Raw genomic sequence first — 19,054 nt, 5'->3', positions numbered from 1 at the left:
GTTTCTAGAACAAATGTCACGTCATAAGAGGAACAGGATCAAAGAATCAAATCAAACCATGTGTCTAACGCCAATAAATTTTTGTATGGGTTAAGTATGATTTAGTTATAGAACTTTCACTCAAAATTAAAATTTGTTTTTGTTTAAAATTTTGATTTATTTTAGTTTTTAAATTTTAGAAATGAATGAATATAGTCTTTTTAACCCAATTATGTTAATTTTTTTTTACGTGTCGAACATTTTTCATATTAGTATTGGAGTTTTTTACACTGTTTGACATATTTTTTGTTTAATATCTATTGAAAAATATGTTCGACACTTCAAAAAAAATTAATGTAATTGAGTTAAAAAGACTATATTCATCTATTTTTAAAATTTAGGAACTAAAATATATTAAAATTTCGGACATGAACGAATTCCAATTTTAGATCAATGTTCAGAGACTAAAAACATATTTAACCTTTTTTTTTTATTTATGCTTACGAACCATTATCTAATTTCACATTATTAAAGGATAAGATAAAATTTATTTACTTTTCAAACTTTCGGATTTCTTTTAGATGGGATATTCATAGTTTATGTGTATGTATTAGTTTTAAATAAATTAAATTGTATATATATTTCAAAAAACTAACTTAAGAGTTGAGAAAAAAAAAATCCTTTATCCGTTCAAATACAATGGCATCGTAGAATTTGCCTATGGAAATACATAGTAGAAGTAGAAGATAATTGGACTAATATATTTTTACTCATCTATCATAAAATATCAATTTAAATAGTTACTTTTAAACAAAAATATGTGTGGGTGTATTTTTATATAAAGAGACTTTTATTTACAAAACATTTCATTGTCTTTTACCAGTATTATTACTTAAATTTAGTTTATTTTAGTATAAATTACATTGTTAATATTAAATCTTAATGAGCTACATACCATTGTGGTGTGAGTTATCAAATCTTACAAAAAATAAATTGAAAATTTTAAATAATATTTTTATGTGATTTACGTGTGTTTATTTCCAAAATGTCTTCATTTTTCTTTACGTTTGTGTGCATCCAAATTTCTCTCGCTAAGGATGATAAGCCATCGTATAGTTTCTCATCAGAGCATTAAAAATACCATCTATCTCTTCAACATGTTTTTTATTTAAAAAGAACATACTATTACCATTAATAATAAAAAAAATCCTTAATATAATACTTTATTCAATACATTCTTTTATTTTATATTCAACAACAATAATAATAGTTTTTTCGTATATATTTGCTTTTATTTGAAAAATTAGAAAAGTTAAAAATAGCAGTATAAAATCACAGAATGCGTTTGTGTATTTGCCAAAAATTCATGATTGGATTTGAAACGGGAAAGCATGTATCACCAGAAACCAAAGCATGACCATTTTTTTCTTTTAGTATTTAAGAGGAGATTATGTGAATTAGAATCGCATATCCAAATCTAACATACTTAAAAACAACTACTTCGTTCATCTCCTTAATTTGTGGCTCAAGGTAAAGGTAAATAACAGAATTGAGAATGTCTCACCAATAAGAAAGTTCAACAATTATAATTATAATAAAACGTATTTATTCATTTATTATAGTTCCATGATAAACAGCTGCAACACCCTCATTTAAGAGTACCTCATGAGTTGGCAGTTGTGAGGAAAAACATCAGCAGAATCACACAAACAAACTAGCAAGTGAAGCAACACAGCACGTTGTAGCTTCACTCTCAGATCATAACCCCCAAAGTTATTTAGGTAAAAACACAGATTAAAGGAAAACAGCAAAACATAAAAATCAGAAGCAATTATATCTCCCTTGCTTCATCTTCATTTTCTTCATCCTCACTCCAGCAGCATCTCAGAATTGACCTGGGAGACGCAGTACCATCGCCTTGAACAAATTTTTGGTACATAACTGCACCACCCACTCCAAGTTCTTCACTAGTCCTCTCTCCACAGTAATAGCCACTGATGTCCAAGGGAAATTTGTCAAGCTTTTCACCATGCATGTCAATGTGCAGAGCAACAGAAAACTCTGCTGGACGGAAGCATGTTAAAACCCTATCCACAAGTTCGCACAGAGTCATGTCATCAAAGTCATAACCAACAGCTTCGAAACTAGCATAACTGAAACCATCTTCTGGAGTGACATGGATAGTGGATATTGCATTCCCTTCAATACCATTCATAGAATAACCACAAGGGTCAAATTCAAAGTCACATATATCAGACAGTGGAAGGATATTCCTAATTCCAGATTTCTCAGTCATCAAAGCTGCTGAAGATGTATTTTCTTTGAAAAATACAGAAGCACATTCCTTGTCTAAACCAGTCATACACATCTCAAGGCCGTACACAGATTCTAACGATTCTCTTGCCTGAGCACTTGCAGAGTAGATGTGCCATAACTGTGACTTTGAAGGATCACCCATTGCGTAAGCTTTGCTACCATTACCGAGGTTCCCGAAATAGCTATCAAGGACAGAGACTTCTTCTGAAAAGCTACGATGAGGATATGACTGTGCACCAGGAAAAATGAAACTTCCGCGGGTGTACCTTACAGATTTCACAGAAAGGTCAATGGAATCAGCTAACTTGAGAATTGCAGGAATGGACAGAAGCAACTTGGTAGTCCCACAAGTTTTGATGATAATTTTGTAAGGATAGATAAACAGGCTTGACTCCGACAGAACATAAGAGTCAAGATAATCGTTTGAAAGCGATGAAACAATAGTGCACTCTGCTGGGTTCAGAAACTCATCCAATTGGTCCCTGGACAATGCTCGCAGACCTGATCCTCCAGCAAGCACACCATCTTCAGAAAATGATATCTCAAGCCTTTTCTCATAACCTTCAAAACCAATTGCTGAGGCTGCCATCTTGACTAGAAAAGAAAGGAAAGTTTTGCTGTGTAGGTAGAGAACAAAAACACAAGGGAGAGAAAAAGAAAAAGAAAACGAAGAGGAGACAAAATGAAGACGGGGGCTATGTCACGCAACAAAGCGAAAGTCAGGATGGCTTGCGGATGCACTGCAATAGACAAAAGTTCGATTGTCAAACATAATGTTGGATACTAAATGTCTGAATCTAATCATCAGAAAAATAAATAGAAAAAATGTTTACGTTGGAGTATGCAGCGGATCTGAATTTCTTGATTCCACCGTGTGGGCGAACGTCTTCAATGATGTAGCCGAGGGGAGTTTCGTACAGAAAGGATTTACTACTAGACGACTTCTTCTTGCCACCTTTGGACTCCATCAGATCATTCAGACCTTTCTGACAAAAAAAGAAAACAAAATCAATCACAGAATGCTAGCAATCCCTGTACAAACATGAATTCTAGAATATTTCATTGTGCGAGAAGAACATGAACATGTTAAACGAAAAAAAAACTGCAATCTTGAACAAATTCACCATGTACGTGGCGTAACCTTTCATCAAGTTGAACAAATAAATACAAAATGTTAATACAAATTCCATAATCAGTTGATAAAACCGTAATCAATAGGGGTAAAAGACGTATGCTATCATGCCTACGCTGTGTGCGTTAAAAAGTCAAAATATTGTTCCCTATAATGCAGACAACAGGGTCTCTCTTCCAAGGATAAAGTATAAGTTAAGATGCTTTTGATCTCTATCGTTGATGTAAAATAAATTTGCAGTCTGTGATAAGAAAAAAGATACAAGATTAAATCTTCTGAGATATTCTTTTAGGTACAAAAAAACATGATCTTTTTTATTCAAAAACATAAGAACATTATTGATCATTCTGAAAAGGTTATAAATCTGGAAAGAAAATAAATAAATAAATAAAAAATCATGTAAAATATTAAAAAACAGAAACCGAAAATGTTCCTTCCAATCCCCATAAACTCAGACATAATTGAAGAACATGACCAAAAACACACATTCAGATTGAAACAAAAGGTTTACCTGACATTTCTAACCGGGAAAAACTTTTGAATACAATAACACAACCCAAAGAACCCAAAAATTATTCTAGTGTATACCTCAAAACATAAACAAAAATCTTAAATCAAAAATACAAAAAAAAAAAAAAAACAATTAATATACTTACAGGTGTATATACAATGGAGGCTAGTGAAGTTGTCTGATATCCCCTCCCAAAATTGCACTTCGAATCAAAATTAATCCGAATGAAATGCTCTCAGAACAATTCAAGGAAGGGCGAAATTTGAGAGAAAAAGGGTTTTGATTATTGGTTATACTCAAAATCGCTGGGTTGTTATGGAGAGAAGAGATGGAACTTATATAGGAGCCTAGGTTAATTGGAAATTACGGTAGTACCCCTAAATTTTCTATCTTTGTTTTCATATCCTCCTCCGATAAATTTGGCAAAGAATCTCGGTTTACGTGCTAAACAAACGAATAATATGTTTAATTTTATCTTTCGATTAATTATAGAATATATGGAATGCTTTTTAAAGGTGGTGTTTATTTTAAATTTTAGTAAATTAACACTATAATATACTCAGTCATGCAATTTTATTCTTTCCTTTCAAAAATATAATTCAACCGGTATTTTATAGTCAATACAGATTGAAACTGTAATATATAAATTATTTTTATCTTAAGGAATTTAAAATGATAAGATCATAAATTAAGCGTTAAAAATATAAAATAAAATAAGATATATGTCTGCTAATTAGGATTTTATTTGTATTTCGAAGATAATTTATATATATACTTAATGATATATAAATAAATGAATATTTATGAGAGTCTCAGAATATAAAATACTATAATAATGACTAATTATTTTGAAAGCTGTCAAATCTTGTATATATAAAAGGAAATTTTTATTTTTATTACCTTATCTCAACAAAATATGTATATATTAAGAATGAAATTAAGGAAAAAAGTAACGATAACATTCATACTAATATTTTTGCCTAACATATATGAAAACTTCGTGAAAGAGATAAAGAGTATATTTAATTTTAAAATTAGTAAACTAATTATGATAGAAAAAATATAATCCAAGTTTAGAATTGTAAAAAAAAAATGTTATTCCAAGGAATATTTGATTTTTGACCTCATCTTTTTTTATTTCTATGTATATGTTTTGAAGAAAAAAAATAGAATAAGGAATATTAATTAGACGATAGGGAGTTAAATGAAAAAAAAAAAAAAAAAAAAAAAAAAAAAAAAAAAGAGGAAAGATGCGATTTGAAAAGAGTAGTGGCGGGGTACGTGTGCGTTTGTGTGAAGCATGTTCGAAACGCAAGTCACGTAAAAAGAATGAAAGAAAGTGGTTTTGGTTTTCTTCATCTCATAATAATTCATATTCTTGTGGTGCTGAATTCGATGTTTTATTCTGCGTTTGGCACTGCGATTTGCCCCACATCGAATCGTCTTGGCCTCTTCTTTCTCACTTCTACATTGGATTGGATCCATTATCCCGTCCACATTGCATGTATATGGTCCCACATCGCTCAAAATTTAATACTCTTCGTATCATCTCTTTATATATTTCTGACCGACCTGACATTTTTTCAACTCTTTTCTCGCTGTTAAAATTATCCTCAGTGATATTATATGTGTAAAGCATTACCGAGTGACTGACATATTTGTTGATACTAAAATGTTTTTTTAGTTAATCCATGATTAGGGAAAGATTCAAAGCATGAAATGAATTTTGGTGAAAGAGTGATAACCTAATACGAAATTATTTTTTCTTGGAGAAGTGTGGAACCCCAATCTGAAAAGAATGTGGAATTTATGCCATATGAGTATGAATGACCTGTTAAACTTCTATGAATGCAATGGAATCAAAATTCTCTTTATAATATTCTTCTTTCCATTCATTTAAGGTGTATCTTCCCAGAACTAGAACTTAGCTAAACTAAGCATCTATAAAACATAGATAAGAATAAGTATTTTATTCATCTTTCATAAATAGAAGAGAAATCTAATTAAGAAAGTTGTTCAAATTTTATTGTTAAATATATTGATAGAGTTTATTTAATTCTGATGATGTGATTTCTCTTATTCGCAATCCAAATCCTTTAGTTTTCTAGGGTTCTTTTGTTCTGATGGGAAATCATGTTTTAGCGATTTCTCATGCACCAGTATAATAGCGTTCTTATTATTTTATTATTTGGTGCCACATAAAGATAGAAAAAAATAAGTTAACATTGAATATAGACAAAAATAAATATTATAAAAATATCACGTTTAGGAATGTGATACCAATGAAATTATTAAAGTATATTTTTATTGTTGATAATATGTTTGGAGAAAAAAAAATCAAATCATCTTTACATCAAAAGTAAAGTCTAACTAGTTCGAGCTCGAATTAAGACACGTTAAGTTAATTTAAGAGTTTGAGTTAAGACAAGTCAAACAGGTATAAGTTAATCATAAGTCAAATTTAATTAGTTTAGATTTAAGATTAAGCGAGTTAGTCAAATCTAAATTAAATTGAATTGACTTAAACCTAAGTCAAATCTAGTTGACCTAAGATAGGTCAAGCTAAGCCCATTTATGCTTCAATTGGGACAAAACGGTGTTCAAATCCTAATTGAAGTGAGTTCACCACCCTACCTCGAGTTATATCAACACAAGCCCATTTTGAGCCAAGTCAATTTAGATTTGGGTCATAACGAGTTGATCCAAGTTCAAGTAGCACAAAGTCAACCTAAGCTCCAGTTTGGTTGAATTTACTTGAGCCCTAGTTTAGTCAAGTTGACTTAAGCCCAAGTATAGTTTAGTTAAGTCAACACATACTTAGGTCGAATATAGTCATCCATCCCAAGCAAGGTCGATATGAGTTAGTCGAGCACAAGTCAATCAAGGGCAAAGGTCGGACTGAGTTATCTTAGGCCAAAGCTAGATTGAGTTGCTCCAAGTCCAAATTAAGTAAGTTCTCCCAAACCTAGGTGAATATAAGTAAATATTGCCTAAATAATGATAAGTCAACTCGCTCCCAAGTCGAGTTAAGTCTAGCCAACCTACACATTCAAGTCGAGATAAGTCAACTCAGATCTTGATCGAGCTAAGTCAACCAAAATTCAAGTTGAGTTAAGTTGTCCTATCACCATGGGATGAGGTTAAGTTGAGTACAATCAAAATAAGTTCGAACCGAATGATATAAGATTAAGTTTGGCCAAGTTTAAGGTTAGTCAAGTTCAAGTGGAGCAGTTTCTTTCTACTCCTCCACAACTTTATTCTTCCACTCCATGAAATTGTTTTTTCCAATTTTATCCCTTTTCGAATTATTCTAAATTGCATGATTATTACGGGGGTGTCGAAAGAAATTTATGAAGGTGTAGGAAGAGATTGCTTTTGGGTGCTATCGAGACAAACCAGACTTAACTGGACCAGTTCAAATTGGATTTTCTTTGAATAATAATTCAATTAAAACCATGTCAACTTGAATAGAGTAAATCTCGCATCAAGCTATTAGGTTAATCCAACATGAATTTTAGTTTAAACGACAAAAATAATTTATTCTATATTTAATTCAATTCAACTTGAATTGAAAGAAAAATCAAATGTAATTTATGTGATTAAAATAGATTTAGATCATAAATATTATATATTTTATTAAATCTGAATTAAATTTTGAAAAATTCAATGCTTGAGCCATCTGCAGCAAAAACACATATTGATGATTTGTTTATAATTTTGTCGTCACAATGTTGTATGTATAAATGAATCGGTCCCTTTTGGGGCTGTTCATTTCATAGTAAGTTTAAGTTGGTTATTTCTATCAGTATCGCATATTTCTGAATCCCATTATTTCAGATTTTATTTTTCAAAATGCATTAAATCATTTTCGGAAATATTTTTTCCAAAAACACTTGCTCACTTTTCCGGAAAACATTTACCCACTTCTATTTCGAAAAAAAAAAAAAAACTCTTGAAACTTTAATGAGGTGCAGAAAGAAATTTGTTGAGTACAAGAAATAACATCCTAACCGAGATTGTATCTTTGTAGACCCGTTTTACAGGTGAGAGCCCAACAATGCAAATATTTTATTGGACAAAAAGAAAAGTCATATATGGACTTCAAGAAAGCCCTTAGCCCATTGACCCGGTGATATATATATATATGAGAGAGAGGGAGTCATATTTATTAGCATAGATAATTACTTGTATGGATATTCTTCTTTCTTCTACGTAAATAACTAATATATCTTTCTCTAAATTCACATGTTTTTTACGTGTGGAAATTTAGAAGTTGTAAGATCTTGGATTCCCCCGATCAACACATAACATTTTTTTCTGAGCAATTTTGGAAACTACTATTAGGTTGTTTCCTTTACTTTTCTTTAATACTTTTCGAGAAAAAGAATGATATTTTCACATTTTTTTATATTCATTTAAAATTATTTTTTATTATCTTCATTCTTTCTTTTTCTTTAATAATACAAAATCTCACTTTTGTTAAAATCGTTTTACTTTTATAAAAAAGATTGCAGTTATCAGTTACAAAGATTGCATATTTTTCTGGGTTTCAAAGGTTTGACCGGTTCTCCTTTTATTGTGACTATTGTGCTGCGTCTTCAATTGAGTTTGAACTCAGATTCTTCGGTTTCTTTTCTTCTGTTCCCTTCTATTTTTAAAATATGTTGAAAATTTAATATTTTAAAATACTAAAGTAATTATACTTTAAAAAAATACAAAAAATCTAAGAAAGAATCCAAATTCGTTCAATATACGAATCAAAGTAGAAAATTCATGGATTCCAACTCAGCAATAGCTGCCATGGAATCTTCAACTTTGAGTTCAATTTTAAATTTATCCTTGCAAAGAATAATAATTAATAGTATGTAACATTCACCCACATGATTTGGTTACTTTTTTGGGGTTGGGTCATTTTCCATGTCAGGAATTGGAGGGAATTCAATTTGACACTTGCCCAATTAACTTGTGAAAGGGTGATCTATAGCTAGCTATCACATTATGACAATGAACAAGTTGTAACTCTTGTCATCACTTCTTTCGTTGGACTCTTCTTAGTACCAATGATTATCTCCTCCTCACTTTTTTCCAAATGGACCATTTTGATTCCAAAGTCACAATATTAGTATACAAAATTAATATGCAACTTGGAGAATTGATTTTGTGCTATTGGAGTTGGATTCGTTGCTGTTTCAGGTTGGAAAATTTAGATAAGAGTCACTTCGGAGTCCACATTGTTTTTGGTGAGTTCAAATTGTCTGCTTTGTGTTTGTTGTTATTCCTCTTCGGTTGTGCTTTCAAATACACTATGAAAATTAGAAACTGCGCAAAAGAAGATTTTTTTTGTTTACTCATGTTATTTGTCAATATCAGTTTAAATCTTTTGGTGAATTCAAGTTGTAACTGCTATCTTATTTTTATATGACTCGTGTATTTATAGTTTTGCAGTCAAGTTGTTATAGGTAATATATGTTATTATAAGAAAAATGACTTCACTCTTGGCACGGTAGTGGAATATAATTAGAATATAGATGAAAGTAGAATGTACTTTTCATTGATTTGAATGAAGTAACATTTGAAAAAAAAAGGTTAACAGGATTCTCTAATTTGTACACAAATGTAGCAAATCCTATTTCCTAAATTCGATACATTGTAACATCCATGAATTCGTCCCACCAAATTGAAATTAAAAAACAGCAGCTTTTAGCCTCCTTCCCAGCTCCTTCCTGCAGATAAAGCAAAAGATCAATGTCAGATCGGAATAACAGCACCAAGTATTTGTATATATGCCTCAATGGGAAAGTGTTCTTATTTTATGTTATTCTCACCTCATCAATTGCCTGTCAAAGCCCGAAGCTGCCAACATTCCTCTATTCTCTTCGGCCCTTCTCAGGAGATATGGCATAACAGTTTCCACAGGTCCAAATGGCATGTACTTACTCACTTGAAACCCTGCATTGCTCAGACCAAAGGAAAGGGCCTCAGACATGCCATGCAGCTGCGCAAATTCAAGCTTGTGGTTCACCTTTCCAATTCCCAGCTCATGAGCTTTTGCAGCTGCCAGTTTCCCTACACGAACATTAAACACACCTCAATTGGGTCATGATTCCATAAATCATTAAACTCAATGGATGAGAAATGATGATGTGTATGTACCTGACTCAACATTGTGAGTTGCAAGAACAACTCCACCTGGGCCATCAGCAATCTTCTCGAGCATGAAAGATGAGCATTCATTGAAGCACTTGTGTGTGTCATCGATGGTGTCGTGAATTGGGGAACGATATCCTAAAGACTCAGCCAATTTTGCTTCGGTTGACATATAAGCACCCCTCACTAATTTGAACCCCATTGGGATTCCCATCTTCTCTGCAGCCGTTACTGTGAGCAGCAACCTCTCTTTGGCATCCTTCAGGTAGGTCTGAATGGTGCCATATACAATGGCGTTATCATCTTTGTTGTTCAAGATGGCAGAGGAGTAGGTGAAGTAGTCAATAGCAGGTTGAACAGCAGTGTGTTCAGCATCAACCAGTAAAGGAATGTTTGCTTGTGTACACTTTTGACAAAGGTCATGGAATCTCTGAATGGCAAGTTCAAGGTCCTTCTCTTCCTCTCGGGTGAGAGACTCTGGCCTGTTCCTTGTGTGGTACAGAGGGCTTGACTCGGAGAAAATGGGGAAGCAATCTTGCTTCCATGGCAAGCTGAAAGAAGGATCCTTGTGCTGCCATCTCAGCAAGTCGCTCATTCTTTCCAGAAGACTCATTGGACATATTGCGGTGATTTTCACGATCATAAAGCTCACCTGTCACATCAAAAAAATTCATTTCGTAACCATTACAATCATCATCATACCTCCATCTAAAACACACCACTCTGCACGTGAAAAGAAAGGAAAAAGCACAAGCAGCCACAGGATTTTCGTGGACTACTGTGGTACCAAAAGGAAATTGACAAGGAAATCACGATGGTTCTAGACAGTAGCTGTTGTTGGAGAACAACCAACACTCCATTTCAAGCACCGCGCAACCGTCACCCAAGAGAAATCACCAATCTTGTCCCTCTCCAACAACATCATAATCTAACAGTAGTAGTACTAGATTTTGTTCCAGTGCAAAGGTGGGCGGGATCCCAATCAAGCCACCGTTTCGATTCTCATTTCAACAATGCCATTTATCATACATGTGGCAGTCACTCCCAGATCGCACCATTCGTTGCCGATCTGTTACATGCAAAAACCCAAGAACAAACAAAAAACAGAAGAAAAAACATTGTTCTTATACACATGCACACCGAAATTTCGTTCCTCCCAATTTTACACAATCTGTGAATTGCATGAAATTGGTGTAACGAAAATGGTGTGCTTTCTATACGATCAGTCACCAAAACATACTTATGATCTCAACGTCACACGTGACAATAATCTTCAGCATAAAAAGCTAAAGACCGTGTCAGGTGTTAAATGTATCAAAAATGGTAGAAGATCATATACATACGATGTTTTGGTTCTGATTTGTATAAATTTTTGGTCTTGCGAAAATCATTTTGAATGAATGAATGAAGGATGAGAAAAATGAAGAAGGGGTTACCGAAGAAGGGGGAAGAGATCGGCTAACGTCGATGGTGTGGAGAAACGCTCTGTAGTTACGGTCACAGGCGTCATTGTCGTGGGCGTCCTCGACGCCGTAAACGAGCATGCCACGGAGGCCGGCGTGGTTGAGGGCACGGATCTTGTAAGCGGCGGTGGGGGCGTCTTCGCCGGCGCAGAAGTGGTCGTAAAAGGTGGAGCGGACGGAGGCGAGGATGAGTTCACGAAGGCCAGGCACTTGCAGGAGGTTGGATTGCATGAGCCAGGTTCCAAAGTCGACAAAGGGTCCGACAGCGGTTGCGTGGAGGACGGTGGCGGAGCGGAGGAGCGAGGGGGTGCGGACGTGGCAGAAGAGCTTCTCGACGTCGTGTAAGTTAAGATCAGCGGTGGCGGCTGGACGGAGCACGGCGGAGGTCGGGGGTGGGAGGCAGGGAGAAGGAGAGAGAGTCGGGGAGAGAGGAGCGTGTGAGGATTTGAGTGGTTTTGTGGCTGTGTTGTATCGGAGATTCCTTAGGATTCTTGGTGGGATAACACGAGTGGCCATGTAACGAACAACGTTAGCCGGTGTTGGTGGGGTTTGTGTTGGTGTTGGTGTTGGCGATGATGGTGTTGTTCCTCCCTGGGTGTGTTTCCTCTCTCTCTCTCTCTTTCTTTCTTTGGGACCTAAAAACGCTGTGAGGATGCAAAATGCTACTTCTGCATAATGCTCTTCTTTCTCTTCCTTTTATAGCTCTCACCATGCAACGTCGTCTTTCCCTTGCTCCCTTCCTAATAGGTCTTTTTTCCGTTATTTTTCTAACACGTTTGTGTTTTGTGTTTTTCTTAGTCCTCTGAAGTGACCGCATCTTTAGGAACCAAACCCTCTCAAATTTCAGACACATTCGGTGCTGACACAGATCCACCTTGCACCAATCTTAATCTACTCATGTTATCTCTTCTTTCTTATCACTCGACACGTGTACACATCTCTTCAATTTATTACTAATTTTTACTTAATTATAAATACACACACTTTCTTTTAATGATAATTAATAATTCATTCATACTACTATCAGAAAACAATAATGGTGTTTCATCATTTTACATATTTGGAGCATCATCATTTTCAGTCTTTTCATTGTAAATTATTCCTTTTTTAACTTGTTACAATACTTTACTCCTTTTTTTTCTTTTTCCAATTAGGGGAAAAACAAAATACTTTTTTTTTTCAAATTAAGTTTAATATGATATATTTTTACTGCCGTCCAAATATTTTTATTTTAAAAATGTAAACAAAAAATTAAGAGGGATTTTATTTTTTAAAATTTAGCTAAATAAATTTTGAATTAAAATGTATATTATTAATATTTTGTATACATATTATCAATATAAAAAAATGTAGTTTAATATGATTTTAATATAAAGAATTAGCCAACTATCCTTATTTATTTCAATCATATAAATTTATTCATTAAATTTAAATTGAATGCTAATTTTAATATTCTTTTAGTATGAAAGAGATAAGTTCACTCAAGAAGAAAGTAAATTAAAGATTGAAGCTATGTTGTCTAAAGATTAAATTATGGCTTAAATACCTTTTTAGTCCTCATTTTCATAGTGTTTGTTGCGGATGATTCTCATTTTGACAGAATATTTAAAATGATCATCATTTTTACCGAATGTTTAAAATGGTCCTCATTTTCGCAATTCGTGTTTTATTTGGTCCTTTTCTGTAACTTCGTTTAAATCATTAACAGAGCATTGTACAGGTGACACGATTTGTATTAGAGTGTGTTACGTGTACTATATAGGTGTGGGTAATTAGATATTTAGACATAAATAAGTGAGCTAGGGTTTTGGTAAGGAATGTTTGGACAGTTTGTGAGTTTTGACAATCTTGTTCCTCCATTCCTAATTGGTGTTGCTAATTGGTGTTGCTGCAATCTTCTTCTTCCTGCAATCCCATTATATAGATATGTTTCCTTTACCTCTGGTTGTAATCGTGGAGGCAATCGTTACAGAAAAGGACTAAATAAAACACAAATTGCAAAAATGAGGACCAGTTTAAACATTCGATAAAAATGAGGATCATTTTAAACATTTGGTAACAATGATGACCATTTTAAACATTTTGTTAAAATGAGGACCATCCGCAACAAACACTACGAAAATGAGGACCAAAAAAGTATTTAAACCTTAATATGTAATAATGTATGGTTCAAAAAACCGTTTGACAACACTAAATCACAATTTGAAAATTAAAATTATTTAACTTGTAAATTAACTTTTTGATACTTTTATTATTAAAATATTTTCCATTGATATTTCTTAAGTAGAAGTTTACTTTAAAATTAATTTATATAAAATTTAAAAATAAGTAATTTTCTGTGTTTTTTATATTGTAATTTGATTATGAGTAAAGTGTAATATATATTGTCCATTAAATACCATACTCATAATAGTGCATTATTTAATTCTTAATTGAAAGATCAAATAACTGATCATGAAGGGAGGAAAAAAACATAAAATAAGTGTTGGGACAGTTCTATAAAAAGCACAAGTCAAAATAACTACTAATAGTTAATAAATAATTATACTGTAAATAGTAATAAATAAGATTAATAATTAATAAGTCAAAATAATTATTAATTTTAAAAAGTTAATAAATAATTGCACCGAATAAAATAAGAATAATATTAAATAATTATATTATAAAAAGTAAAATAAAATAATATTAAGGACAGAAGAAATTACGTTTTTATATAATTATAGATGACAATAGTCTTAACCAAAAAATTATTTCAAAATTGCTTTTATCAACAAATGATATATGGTGTTATTAATTATTTCGAATTGTTTATTGTGTTCGGAAAATAGATTTCGAGAATGATAAGATGTACGTAGAAACTTGTAAGGACGTAGGAAGCAATAGCCAAAATTGTCTTACCCCTTCCTTCTCTTGCGTCTGCAATCCACAAATTCCATTGAATCCATTTCAAAGAAACAGGTACTGCAACAGAAAAAAAATCATGTAATCTACCATAATATACAGACAACATTTTCAACTCCCACAGATCTTGCACTATTAGAATAGAGATAAAAAATAGTGTTCTGTGAAACGGTAGATACTGATACCAAGGCTACATACCAAACACCACAACACATGAACCTGAGACTGAGAACCATTATGAAGAGAGTAACCTCAAAAGTACTAAAAATCATATAATACATCTGAAGAAGGAGAACACCTATAATTTCGCATCTTTGAAATCCAAAAAAGAGAGAAAAAAACCTTGTATTACAATTCTTCGAAGTTAACCAAAAAAATTACCAGGAACTTCTAACTCCTAAGAACAGTGTAAATGCTATCACTATATTACCCAATTTACAGTAATGTTTCCAAGCCATGTGAATAATGGGAACTGAGCCAAAGCAATGAAGAGCAAGAGATAGTGGTGCTTGGTTGAATCATAACTCCTGGCTTCAGCGAAAAGGACTCTCTTCATTGTTTTAACCAAGAACACTGCCATGCATAAGCAGGTTGACAGCATCAGAAAGTAGTAGGAGTAACTCCATATCATTCTTCCACAAACAGCCAAACATAAGCCCGTAAAAGTGTACCCAGCATACGCTATAATGTCCAACAGAGGTGCTTCCCCAGTGCCCAATGAAAGTAAAGCAACTTTAAGCAGTCCAGTTTGCATAAACCAACCAACCAATCCCTTGATAAATAACCAGTTCAAAGCTTCAGGACTGAACCTGCCCACAACAAATACAACATGTTTAAAAAACAATGTCAAACTAGAAAGCATGTGGAGATGGAACAAACTCAGCACTATAAACCAAACTAAATTCTTAGTGAAACTTTTCAAAATCCGTCCACGGAGTTATTAAAATAACAATCAAGAAAATGAAATCAGTAATCTTCATATCATAGAAGATCATTACTTGTCTGATTTCTAATCACATTTTATATGTTTTAGTTTGGAACACAAGAATAAAGATAACTCCTCTTGGACTTGAATTTCTTTAAGAAAATAGACTCATCATTACACCCAGTCAAAAAGGGACGTGCCAATGTTCAACTCTGATAATATACAGTATCCTTTTTTTATTGCACAAGGTAAATAACCATTTTGTATTTCCCTTGGCACCACCACAAACAAGCACAAATCGTTTTTAAATAACGGCGACATAGTATATATAAGGGTAAAAATAAGGTCAAGTGGGGGTCCAGGTGGCTAAATTTGAGTTTGAGGAAAATACATCTGATCATTTCAGCAATTAAGATTAAGGAGATAGATATCATACTTACTTTCCATGTAAACCAAGCGAGATGCCGGCAAGAACAACATAGGTACCAAATGCCATTAATGGAATGTACAAGTCAGGAGCATTTATGTCATACATTGGTGGTTTATAGGAGAGCCTACCTCCCACGGGTTCAGTAATTCTAGTCCAATGACCCTGAACGCAAGAAAAAGAGACAAGGGCAAGGGAGAAGATAGAATAAGATAATGAAATGAAAATACAACTAGAAAAATTTGAAAAAGGGTGACACTATTGCTGCTTACCCGGTGCAGGAATGGGAACAGGATAACCTTTAATTTGTTCTTAACATAGTGATCATTCACTTGAAAGTAGTATTGGGGATCAGAGAAATACCGGCTTATCTGTAGTTGAACAGATAAAAATATTTACAAAAAAAAAATACTTTGAATTCACAACTCCATATAATATCTATAATTAAGTTAACAATCCAACTAAAGATACTAAAAATTATCTCAGCTGCATTGGTTTTTTCTCCGAAATCAAAAGAACCTGACTTAATTGAAATGTATGCATTATTGAAGTGAGAGCATTTGCCATATATGAAATAGATTCAAAAGTGAATTGCAATAATGCACAACATTTAAATTTACTATAAACGGATTAAAAGTAAATGCCAAATATTAAGATGCTAAGTTGTATGGTATAATTGTCTTTTATCATCAACAGGTAAGCATCGTCTCTGATCAGCCGATAAGCATTGTTCAAATGATATACCAAATAGCTTAGAAACACGGCATTCAAAAGGTATCTATGTTTTCTAAGAAAAAGCAGTTTTCCACACACAACATAGATGCAAGGAAGAAATGCAAAACAAGAAAGAAACTAAACATACAAAAAGCTAAAAGGAGAGAGAAACAAAAGATCAGATAAAATTTTGTCAACAATGAATTAGCATGTCAAATTAAATGACTCAATAAAAAGAATGACAGAACGATACATACATTGCTTTGAACATACTCAGAACTCGATCCAAATATTTTTTCTCCATATGCACCCAATCCACCTCGAATGAGTCCTGATCCAGCAGCATTAAATGCATTCCCCAACAAATTAGGTTGTGAGCTCGTTGGAGGTTGAGGATGCAGTTGAGGTGCCCCCGGTGGCATCCCAACATTATTATACATCCTTACTGCACATAAAACAGCATACAATCAATCAGAACCCAGAAATAACTTTTTTCTGTGTTCTATGGAGATTTAAAAAACAAAAAGTCCACAACTGCTATATCAGCCACATCAATATTTTTAGACTCTCCAACTGCAATTGTGGTTACATCAGCCACAATTTCGCAGAACTGCAATCACAACCGCAATTTAAAACCATGATTGGACCTAAGGTGAAAGGAGAAAATGAGAATGTGGGGATTGAAGTTAAACCCAGCCACATAACCAGAGTCGCCTAAAAAGTACGAGATATATAATAACCTTGATGCACTAAATCAAATAAGTAAAAAAAAAAAAAAATAGCATCTCATGACATGAATAAATCATCCAACTAAAACATAACAAGCCAAAGTGATGCCAAGATCCATTCCAGCAGTTCAGATGTAAAGATGACAGTCTGCTAAATCATGTTGATACCGTAAACCCTGTCCCTCCCTAGCTAGCATCAAACAGATAAATAGCGATGTTTGAAACGTGATTAAACATAAAAATAACAATTTTATTAACACGATGGTCGGTGGGGGTTTAAGAAAGAACAACATGAACTTCAAGTTACTTCAGTAAAATGCACAAACAAAAATAAGATAGAGAAAATGGGGATTAGTAATACCGGTTTAAAAAATAAAAGGGATTTAAATCAGTAGCAGGTTAAGTAATCATGAGCAATAAAATGAGCACAAGAGGAACGGTTCGTTTTTGTTTTTATGATAGCTTAGGGTTGAAGAAGCCCAAATAAAGAGAAGAAGAAAAGTTAGTGTGGAGATATTAGGGATAGCACAAATCAGGGACAACCCAATAGCAAAGAGGTATGACGGATTACAAATTTCTAAGCTTTACAGCAAACAAAGGCGCAGAGAGAAAGTGAGTGATCTATTATTGAAATGCAAAAAAAATTGATAATGAAAAATCTTTAGGGAAAAGAAGAATGAACCTGAACAGAGAGTAAAGGGGGGCAGAGTCAACAAGAGAAACGCGTTTGGTAGATGAATTGAAGAAAGAAGACAGAGACGAAGATCTGACAGTGAAAGTCTTAAGGAACTGAACCGAATTAAGGAAATTCAAAGTTTTTCTATGCTTTTTCAATACGCACCGTCTCGATGCCTCCTTCTCCAATATACTAGTGGTGCTAAATAATAGAAAATTGTAAAAATTGTATTATTTTAATAATTAAATATATATAATTGTCTATTTTTTATTTTTTGCTCAAATAAAAATATTTTTTTGAATGAAAAAAAAAGGAGTTGAAGAAATAGTTGAAAGTTAATACGTTTTCTTCTCTTAAACATAGTCAAAGGTAAGACCAGATAGAAAAAGTTTCATCAATTAATCTTATTTCATTCTCTTCTTTAAGTTAATTAATACTGCTTATAACAGGGCATTTTGATATTACAAAAAAATAAGTAATTGAAAATAAAATAAATAAGTGAGAATAGATAAGAAATAAAGTGAAAATTAAAGAAATGTAATAAATGATTTTTAAAACTACTATCACTTATAAATTTTTTATGAGACTTTTATAATTAAAATTTCGTAGTTTGACTTTTAACATTTTATATATAAGAATTCTTGAAAGGATCTTATATATTATTAGAAAATATTATAATTTTAAAAGTAGATGAAAAATCTTAATAAACTATTATTATATTTTGATTTGATGACTTATTTGTATTATTTAAAAGTTTTGTCATAAGATGTAAAAGGAAAAGGCTTTTATTCATGACAAAAATTGAAATATTAATTCATAGCGTACTTCCCAGAGTATTTGGTTAAAAATAATGGATAAACATAAAATAAAAAAATACTTATAAAACCTAATTTTATTTTTGGTTATTTCCTACCAACAATACCAAGTTAACTTATGTTCTCTTTAATTCACTTATAATTAACAAGTAAGTTATTACTGTATGTAACCAATTTTAAGATATTTCAGATTTCTGGATAAATTATTATTTTCCAATATAACATTTTATTAGTTTTTTAATTAGGTAAATATTAAAATAACTATATATATATATATATAAAATTTTTAATATAATAAAATAATTATAAATTTAAAATAA

The 19,054-nt window shown here is 32.5% G+C and overlaps 3 protein-coding genes across 5 annotated transcripts; all 3 read right to left on the bottom strand.

Moving 5' to 3' along the window:
* Nucleotides 1–1,562: 1,562 nt before the first annotated feature.
* Nucleotides 1,563–4,314, bottom strand: LOC114185260 (S-adenosylmethionine decarboxylase proenzyme-like). 2 transcript variants are annotated; one of them, XM_028072886.2, is made up of 3 exons: nucleotides 4,084–4,314; nucleotides 3,129–3,277; nucleotides 1,563–3,035 (listed from the first exon to the last, which is right to left on the bottom strand). In XM_028072886.2, exon 3 carries the CDS (start codon nucleotides 2,882–2,884, stop codon nucleotides 1,811–1,813), a length of 1,074 nt encoding a protein of 357 aa, XP_027928687.1. In that variant the 5' UTR covers nucleotides 2,885–3,035; nucleotides 3,129–3,277; nucleotides 4,084–4,314; the 3' UTR covers nucleotides 1,563–1,810. The 2 variants fall into 2 exon arrangements, with proteins under 2 accessions (XP_027928687.1, XP_027928686.1); XM_028072885.2 differs by having other exon boundaries at nucleotides 3,129–3,281; nucleotides 4,084–4,260.
* Nucleotides 4,315–9,467: 5,153 nt separating this feature from the next.
* Nucleotides 9,468–12,285, bottom strand: LOC114185010 (proline dehydrogenase 2, mitochondrial). The gene is made up of 4 exons (XM_028072482.2): nucleotides 11,522–12,285; nucleotides 10,092–10,737; nucleotides 9,764–10,004; nucleotides 9,468–9,661 (listed from the first exon to the last, which is right to left on the bottom strand). Exons 1-4 carry the CDS (start codon nucleotides 12,062–12,064, stop codon nucleotides 9,622–9,624), a joined length of 1,470 nt encoding a protein of 489 aa, XP_027928283.1. The 5' UTR covers nucleotides 12,065–12,285; the 3' UTR covers nucleotides 9,468–9,621.
* Nucleotides 12,286–14,557: 2,272 nt separating this feature from the next.
* On the bottom strand, nucleotides 14,558–18,086 carry LOC114185749 (uncharacterized). Of its 2 annotated transcripts, none has more exons than XM_028073644.2 (5): nucleotides 17,926–18,086; nucleotides 16,773–16,960; nucleotides 16,074–16,172; nucleotides 15,815–15,966; nucleotides 14,558–15,258 (listed from the first exon to the last, which is right to left on the bottom strand). In XM_028073644.2, the coding sequence occupies exons 2-5, from the start codon at nucleotides 16,953–16,955 to the stop codon at nucleotides 14,871–14,873; spliced, it is 822 nt and encodes a 273-aa protein (XP_027929445.1). In that variant the 5' UTR covers nucleotides 16,956–16,960; nucleotides 17,926–18,086; the 3' UTR covers nucleotides 14,558–14,870. The 2 variants fall into 2 exon arrangements, with proteins under 2 accessions (XP_027929445.1, XP_027929446.1); XM_028073645.2 differs by lacking the exon at nucleotides 17,926–18,086 and adding an exon at nucleotides 17,605–17,862.
* Between the last annotated feature and the right edge of the window lie 968 nt (nucleotides 18,087–19,054).

The sequence above is a fragment of the Vigna unguiculata genome, chromosome 5 (genome assembly GCF_037176805.1).
Source record: "Vigna unguiculata cultivar grain cowpea cultivar isolate G323 ecotype 2 chromosome 5, ASM3717680v1, whole genome shotgun sequence".
Classification (NCBI taxonomy): Eukaryota; Viridiplantae; Streptophyta; class Magnoliopsida; order Fabales; family Fabaceae; genus Vigna; species Vigna unguiculata.
This window is presented reverse-complemented; position numbering and strand designations above follow the sequence as displayed.